At 15.8% G+C, this 9,482-nt stretch overlaps 3 protein-coding genes across 3 annotated transcripts; 2 read left to right on the plus strand and 1 right to left on the minus strand.

Moving 5' to 3' along the window:
- Positions 1–1,323: 1,323 nt before the first annotated feature.
- PGAL8A_00157900 (RNA-binding protein, putative) lies at positions 1,324–2,946 on the plus strand (the record flags this gene model as incomplete). Its single annotated transcript, XM_028675130.1, has 1 exon — positions 1,324–2,946. One exon carries the CDS (start codon positions 1,324–1,326, stop codon positions 2,944–2,946), a length of 1,623 nt encoding a protein of 540 aa, XP_028526692.1.
- Positions 2,947–4,280: 1,334 nt separating this feature from the next.
- PGAL8A_00158000 (amino acid transporter, putative) lies at positions 4,281–6,249 on the minus strand (the record flags this gene model as incomplete). The annotated part of the gene is made up of 2 exons (XM_028675131.1): positions 4,281–4,425; positions 4,574–6,249. The coding sequence occupies 2 exons, from the start codon at positions 6,247–6,249 to the stop codon at positions 4,281–4,283; spliced, it is 1,821 nt and encodes a 606-aa protein (XP_028526693.1).
- A 1,412-nt stretch (positions 6,250–7,661) lies between these two features.
- PGAL8A_00158100 (conserved Plasmodium protein, unknown function) lies at positions 7,662–8,706 on the plus strand (the record flags this gene model as incomplete). The annotated part of the gene is made up of 2 exons (XM_028675132.1): positions 7,662–7,733; positions 8,035–8,706. The coding sequence occupies 2 exons, from the start codon at positions 7,662–7,664 to the stop codon at positions 8,704–8,706; spliced, it is 744 nt and encodes a 247-aa protein (XP_028526694.1).
- Between the last annotated feature and the right edge of the window lie 776 nt (positions 8,707–9,482).

Here is a 9,482-nt window from a genome sequence, read left to right on the forward strand (position 1 = left end):
TTCTTTTTTTTTTTTTTTTTTTTTTTTCATTGTGTAGAATCCTTTTTTTAATATTTTTCTTTTTAAAATTTCTTTAAATATATTCTTTTTTAATACAAAACATCCGTTACTTAACTTTCTTGTTTTTCAATTCCGTTTTTTCAATTAAAAAATTAACAAAACTTTATTAAAATTTTTCAATAAAAAAAAAATATGATTTTTAAGATAAAAAAAAAAAGCAACTTTTTCATATATTTTCTCTTTTGTTGCACAAATAATGTCTATTTTTCAATTATAGCTATCCTTAAATACTATTATGAAAAAAGATATCCATTAAAATATATTTCTGTTAGTAAGAAAGTATTACGATGAAAAAATAAAATTTACCTTTTTTTTTTATATTAAAAATTAATAATCTACCTTCACATTCTTTATTCATATATAATTATTATGTTATTGAAAAAATTAGTAAAATATTACATGAACTGATAAGAAAAAAAAAAAAAAAAATGCTTACATATATATGTAGAATAGCAATATTAACAATATTAGTTCAAAAAATATTAATGCTGTAAAAAATAAAAAATTTATGTAAAATTTATCTTTTTACATTAAATTTTAAAATGAATTTTGGAAAAAAAAAAAATAAAAATAAAGAGTGAATCCTTTATAAAAAATTCATATAAATGAAATCATTAAGAGTATTTTAAAATAATATTAATAAGTAATAAAAAGTTATGTAATATGGAGAATTATTTTTCTTTATAAAATTATTGAAAATATTTATTTCTACGAAGTAAATGTGCACATATGCAAAATGGTTAAGATATATAAAATATAATGTTCTTATTATGACACTTTTTTATTTTTGTATCTATTACAAAAAAAAAAAAAAAAAAAAAAAAAAAAAAAAAAAAGAGAATTTATGAAATAAAAATTATACATATATTCTTATTTTATTTTTAAATTTAATAATCAAAAATAATATGTAAATATCTTTCATTCGTCATTAATTTTAAAAAAAAAATTTTGTTTATTACTTATTATTTTATGGATAGACAAACATTTAAAAAAAAAAAAAAAAAAATATATAAATATATATAAATATATATATATATATATATATATATATATATATATATATATATATATATATATATATATATATATATATATAAAGAGAAAGAAAAAGAAGAAAAAAAATTTAAATAAATATATTAATAAAATAATTTCATATTGAATTGTTAAAAATTATTATATTGTTAAAAGGAATTTAAAATAATTAAAAAAAAAAATATATTCGTGTTCGTAGATTTTAGAAAATAGTGTGTCGTATTTTAAAAAATGAATAATTCAAATAAAATATCTTTAATTGGTGAAAAGAAGGATATAAATAATTCATATAATACGAAAACTTTATGGGTTGGTGATTTAGATAAAATAAAGGATGAAATAGTTGATGAAAATTATATATTATATTGTATGTTTTATGAATTTACAGATGATATAATAAAAATAAAATTATGTAAGGAAAAAAATTCTCAAAAAAATTCATATGCTTTTATTGAATTTTCTAATTTTGAAATTGCAAGATATTGTTTTGACAATTTAAATGGAAAATGGATACCGGGAAAAATTCACAAATTTAAGTTAAATTGGGCAAAATATAACATGACTGATAATATAAATCAAAGTGAGAAAAACTTAGATGTAGAATTAGATGATAAAGGAACATATTCTATTTATGTTGGAAGTTTGCCTCCATGTACAACAAAAGAAGAAATTGAAAATTTATTTCGTAATTTTTATAACAGTATTTGTTTTGTTAAAATGATAAAAAATTGCAATAAAAATCAGAATAAAATTTATTGCTTTGTTCACTTTTTTGATTATGAAGAATGTATTAGGGCTTTAACAGAAATGGACGGATATATTTTGAAAGGATATAAAATTAAGGTAAGTAAATCTAATGGAATAAAAATAAATAACTCAGAAAATAATAATTACTGTGCTAATCAAAATTATAATTTAGATAATAATAATTTAAATAATGGCCATATAAGAGACTTCAATGTACATAAGAACAAGCTAATGAATAATGTCACTGATGAACAAAAAAAAAACAAAAAAAATTATTATTTCTATTACAATAATTCTAATAATGAATTAAGTAATGCATATAAAATTAATTACTATGATTATGATCATCTTAATTCAAGTATTAACTCTTATCATGGATACAATAATAGTAATATTTTATATGATTCAAATAATTACAATAATCACATAAATCAAATAAGTAACTACAACGTTAACATGAACCAGAGTAATAACTATATTTCTGATACTAATCAGCTAAATAATTATATTATTAACTACTCTAATAAAACAGACAATCTCATAAATTACAACATGAATAATTTAAATCATATGAGTAATTTTAATTATGCTTATTCAGAGAATAATGGAAAAATTAATTTATACGAAAAAAAAGATATAGATAAAATAAATGATATTAGCATATTTTCTGAACAGAAATTTAATGACACAAAAGAAAATGAAGGAATACAAAAAGAATCAAACTCTTTTTGTGAAAACTTGTATGAGTTAAGTCTATGTAATAATACATTCTCAAATGAGGATTATAATAATTTTAGAGCTTCAGCAAATAAAAATAATAGAAATAATGATAATAATAATATTAGTAATTATGAAAACAATATTAATAATATAAATAAACATGACATTGATGATAATGATAATAGAAGCATTAGTATTAATAATAGACACACAACTAATAATGATAGTATTCATAACAATAATAATAATACTTATAGTAGTATTGACAACAATAATAATAATACTAATAATGATAATATTGATAATAATAGTAATAATACTAATAATGATAATATTAATAAAAGTAATAATAATATTGATAATATTAGTTTTATTAACAATGAATGATAGTAATAATAATATTAATATTGTTTGTTTTAATAAAAATAATAATAATAGAAATAATTTTAACTAATGGTACAGTATACAGATAATAATGAAAATTTTTTCTACATTAAAAAAAAAAAAAAAAAAAAAAAAAAAAAAAAATGAACGAAAGATATTTTACTTAGATAAATGAAATAATATTTATGACATAGATATGGCTAATAAACATTTATTAAAAACTAAAATATATACTAAATATTAAATGAAGAAAAGGATAAACTGTTAAAGATATAAAAAGATAAACAAATATTTCATGACAAATTAAATAACTTCAAATATTTAAAAAATATGAGTAATAAAGAAAATTTATATAAGTATAATATTTAATAATAATATTATATATGCATAAATATATAATATGGAAAAGATATATAATATTTATATTCTCAAATATTTTATAGAACATTTAGATGTAATATTCCTATATATACCTAATAATATATTCTCTTAATATGTTAAATCAATTTATTGATAAAACATATATTATTAATTCAAACTGCCTTTATATATATAATACGAAATATTATCTATTTTAAAAATTCAAAAAGAAAAATTATGTAATAAATAATATTAATTGAAAATTTAAATAATTTTTTTTTTTTTTAAAAAAAGAAATAATTCATATGATTCACTGAATTCAGGTAAATTTTTTTTTTTTTTTCTTTTTTTAGTTATATGAATTTTTCTTAACTTTATTTGGTTCTAATATTTCTGTGTAATTTTGTAATTTTTATTATTCTATATTACAATCTTCATATTATTTTAAAAAAAAAAAAAAAAAAAAAGTTCAAAATTTCTAAAATTATATTTACAACATTTTTTATGTGTATGATATTTTGTCTTAAAAATAAAGTAGAACTTTTTTTTTTTCATTTTAGTATTTATTTTTTTTATGTTACGTGCTTATTCTTTTATTTATCAATTTAAGCACTTTCTTTTTTTTTTTTTTTTTTTTTTTTTTTTTTATAATTTAGTTTTTATCGTTAAATTTTAAATATCTTTTGTTAATTTATTATTTATTTTTTTTCACATTTTCCATTTGATGATTTTGTACATATGTTATTCCTTATTTTACAAATCTTTTTTTTTTTTTTTTTTCCTAAATAAATAATATATCATGGCGTCTCTAAAAATAAAATATATATATATATTTTTTTTTTTTTTATTTTGTTATACTTAAGACAAAAATATGAAGTAATATACTATAAAAAACAATACATTTAATAATATTAAGTTTATTAATAAATCTAGAAATAAAAAAAAAAAAAAAAAAATAGTTTCTTTATTTTTTTTTGTTAAACAACTAAATTTAATGCAGTAATAATGACAGAAAAAAATCCCATGAATGAAAAAAAAAATAGCATAAATAAAGTTATATATCTTTTAAACTTATTTTTAACATTTTTTCTATTTTTAAAATAAATCAAATTGGGTAAAAAGCTGAAAAAAAGAAAAAAGAAAAAGTTTATTATTTAAAATAGAAAAATTACATTTTTGTAAATATTTTTAAATTTTTTATATTAAAATATAAATAATATATATATATAACATTATTTTGAACTTGTATTTTTTTTTTTTTTTTTTTTACCATGATATCAGAGTAGACGTAATCCCTCCTCCTATTCCAATAACATTAGATAAGTTTTTCACATTACATGCAATGAGAGCACAAATAATAGTTATCACAGTTGAAACAAAAATTCTTTGCTTTTTGTCAGAAGTTTGTGATTCATTCAAACTTGAAGTGTCCGTATAATTATCGAGAGTAATTTCTTCTAATGGATCAACTGAATTATCTCGTAATACTGATGATAAATTTGTAATGTATCTATTTCTTCTTAAAATAAAGAAATATATTTTATAAAAAATATTACGAATCCCTAAAAATAAAGATAGTAAACTTTGATATGAACCCATGAAGTTCAAAGGAATCGAAAAAAAAAAGGTTATAGATAAAAGGAATTTACAAAAGAGTATGGATATATTTGTATTTTCATAATTTAATACAATATTATCTTTTGCTGTATTTAGAAAAGATAGATATCCTAAAATACCAAATAATGTATAAAAAATTACTTGTAACATAATACTTCTATATGCTGATTTATTTATTCTTCTATGAGTTGGTTGATTAAATTGACCCGTTATAAAACAAGCATTAGGTTGTTGAGAGAACGAAAACAGCAAAACATTAAAACATTTAAAGAAGTTTCTGTCTATATTAAATAGTACAATATTTTTATTTTTTAATATATTAAAATAAGAGTGTGCTTGAATGCCTATAGTTATTACAGTAATTGTTAATGAAAATAAAGAAAATGTTAGAAAATAATTAAGTGTACCAACTTTATTTCGAAAAGTTATTGGTAGAATTAATAGGCATACAATGACCACTATAAATATATTATTACATAACAAAGCTGGAAAATTGAATACATAAAATATACTACTTAAAAAATCACTCATTAAAATTAAAATTAGTATAAAACTTGAAACGTATCCAAAAGATAGGCCAATATCAATAATAGTTTTATGATAACTTTTACCAATTTTCTTTAATAAATTACCATATACAAAAGTGTTATGTTCTAATGATGATAAACATAAAATATTTGTAGTAACATATGATTCAATTGAATTAAAAAATATCAAGATCAAACTTAAAATTATTCCTAATTTCGAAAAAACATAAGGAATTGATAAAAAGCCAACACCTATAGCTGTACATATAAATAGAACTGTACTAGATCGTACACCACCAGGTGTAAAACGGCTAAAGGTTCTTCCTTTCCAATTTTTATTTTTATTTTTATTTTTTTCAACATTAATTTCTTCATTTATAGTTTTATTTATACCTTCTTTATTTTCATTATTATAATAATCACTTTGATTACTTTCGTAATAATGTAGATAAACATTTTTGTTATCATCATTCATATAAATGTACTCATTTGTATTTATTTTCTTTTCATTTATATGTATATATTTATCTACCTTTTTACTATTCTTTACCTTTTTATCTCTCTTTTTTTCATCTAGTTTATTAGCTGAAAGAGGATTATTATTATAGTTTTTTACTAAATGGTTGTTATTATTTACACTTATGTGTTTTTCATTATTTTTCATTATAATTTTATCACTGTTATTAGCGGTATTTATATAATTTTTTTTATCAAAATTATTATTTATATTCATAATTTGATCTGATATATTTTTGCTTTCTTTTTTAAGCTGATAATCACTCTCTAGTCCATTTTGATTCATTTTAAAAAAATAAAAAAACTACAAAAAAATAAAAAGGTAAAAATTTATAATTATTTGCATATGGTTATAAAGATGGGAAAAAAAAAAAAAAAAAAAATAGTCATATTTTTTTTTTTTTTTTTACATGATTCTTTAGAATTATTAAAATTAAATGTATATTATATCATCTATATAACAATATATATGTCTATAAATTTATGAAAAAAAAAAAAAAGGGAAAGAATTTAATTTTAAGATTTTAAATATTTTATCCTATATATAAATCTGTATATAATTAGAAATAAATAGAACATTATGAATATATTATATATATATATATAAAATGATAAAGATTATAATTTTTACTTAAAATATATTTGAAGATTATTTTATTCTTCAAACAATATTTCTAACATAGATATGATTTACCACCAAAAATTCTTTATATAAATTGAATGTTATTGAAAAAAAAATAATCGGATTTGTGAGATAAAAACTTCAAAAAGAGTTTTTAAAAGAATATGCAAATTTTAGATACTTTTTAAAAAAAAAAAAAGATAATAGAAATGAAAAAAAAAAAAAAATAAATTAAAAACTAATAATTAAAAATAAAAAAAAAAAGAAACTTCATCTAAATCATTATAAGTAAAAAAAAATTAACAATAAGTAGAAAATATATTTCAATTATTACTAAAATTAAAAAATTTGTTAAAATTAATTCTAATAAATTAAAAAAATAAAATTAAAAATAAGAAGAATAATTTTTATAAAAAAAATATATATTAAAAAAAAGAACTTAAATTATTTAGAAAAATAAATTCATAATAATGTATAGAAATATAGAAACTAAAATTAACAATTAGTATGAATAAGGTAATGAAATAAAAATTAAAAGTTATCAATGAAAAAAAAAAAAAAAAAAATAGAAAATAATAATTAATAATATCTAAAAAAGAAATAAAAATTAATAATTACATGTAAAAAAAAAAAATTTTCAAGTTTTTTAACATTTTCAAGTATTTTAACATTCTCAAGTATTTTAACATTTTGAAGAATTAAAAATTCAAGTATATATACTTTTTCAAAATTTAAAAAAAAAAAAAAAAAAAAAAAAAAATCTGCATATTTAAGATCTTGCTATATAAATGCATACATAATTGTTGTAATAATAATTTTCTTTTTTTTTTTTTTAATTTTTTTATTAATTATTTTAAAATATTTTAAAAAAAATTTTTTTTCTACATTTTTAATATTTTAATAATTTTTTCTCATATGTAAGAACAAAAAAAAAAAAAAAAAAAAAATTTGTGTACGTCAATAAAATTTCTTTTTATTGATATACAATATAATAATGAAATAGAACGTAGATTTCATTCTTCTTTTCAATTTTTTTTTTATATGTTTTTTTTTTTAATATTTTAATTTTTTATGAGATGAGAAATATATTGAAGCACTTTAATATTTTGAATATATCAGCTGAAGATAATCCTTTTATAACTTTAAATGTAGGAAACTAATTAAAATAATTATATGTATCTAAAAAAGAATATAATAAAATAGAATGAATGTTGAACATACATATATAAAATGATATATTTTAGCTTATTATATTTTTTATTTTTTATATTTATATATATCATTTCTATTTCATATTTTATATGTATATATTTTAAATGTATATATTTTAAATGTATATATTTTAAATGTATATATTTTAAATGTATATATTTTAAATGTATATATAAAATATGCCTAAAATATATAAATCTTATATGAATATATTTAATTTGTATATTTTACTTATAGTTGTTAATAGCAGATTGTAAAGATATTTCTAATAATAATGAGTTTTACGATGAAACTTTATGTGTTGCAATACTTGATAATATAATTAGTGAAAAGGAATTAAAAACATTTTTTTCGAAGTTTGGAAGAATTAAATCTTTCAATATTTTAGAACGAAAGCATTTATCAACAAACTTTAAAAATTTTGTTTTTTGTGTATATATAACATATGAAGAGAAAAATATAATAGAGAATATTTTGTCCTATAGTGTTCATATAAATGACTATTTCAAACAAAAAAATCAAGCTCCCTTTATTATAAATTTTGAAAAAAAAAATTTTTTATACTTTGTAAAAAAATATTATGATAACTATTATAATTTATATAACGGGAGAAAAATAATTATTAATGATATTTTAAATTTATGTAAAGAAAACAAAGTAAAAAAAAAGTTAGATGTAGTAGATGAAGATGGGTTTACAGTTGTTCAAAGAAGTTCAGACAAACCAGAATTTATGAATTCTATATTTTCTTCAAAAAACGAAAAATTTAACTATTTTAAAAAAAAAAAGAAAAAAAAAGTTCATGAGAATTTTTATTTATTTAGAAAAAAAGAAAATTTTAAAAATACAAATGATACATTTAAAAAAAAAAAAATAAACATAAAAAAAAAAATGATAAAAAAAAATTAAAAAAAAAAAGTTATATATATATATATATATATATATATATATATATGTTTATGTATAATATAATGAATAAAAATAAAAAAAAAAAATTAAAAGAAAATTTATAATACAATAAAAAAATAAGACAGAATCAATTAAATATAAAATATTTACAAAAAATTAACAATAATATATAAAAAAAAATATTTTAATAAAATAATAATAAAATTTTAAAATATTAGATATATTTATGTTATTTCTCTATTTTTTTTAGAAATATTTGAACATATTTTTTTTATTAAAATATATTTGTTTATATTTTTTTTTATTTTTTTTTTTTTTTTTTTTTTGTAATCTATTCATTAAAACATTTACATAAGAAATACATAATAGAAGATAAAACTTATTAATTAAAAATTATTATTAAATGAATAAAATATGTAAATGATACCAATTTTTTAACATTTTTAATTAATTCAAGAAAAAATCTTTAAAAGAATTATTAAAAATTAACATTTAAGTAAATTGTTATTTGTTATTTTTAAATTTTTTATAGATATTTTTGTTATAATTAAAATGTATTTCTTTCTATATATACTATTTTTTTTAAATAAAAAAATTATTTTCTAAGATATTTCGATGTATTTTTTTTTAAATCCTATTTTTTTAATATTTTTTTATATGCATATTTACATTTTATTTTTTAACTATAAATATTTTTTTAATTTACCAAATAAATTTATATATTTAAAAATTCCTTTTTTTTTTTTTTTTTTTTTTTTCTTTAAATTACTAAAAAG

The sequence above is a fragment of the Plasmodium gallinaceum genome (genome assembly GCF_900005855.1).
Source record: "Plasmodium gallinaceum strain 8A genome assembly, contig: PGAL8A_v1_65, whole genome shotgun sequence".
In the NCBI taxonomy this organism is placed as follows: Eukaryota; Apicomplexa; class Aconoidasida; order Haemosporida; family Plasmodiidae; genus Plasmodium; species Plasmodium gallinaceum.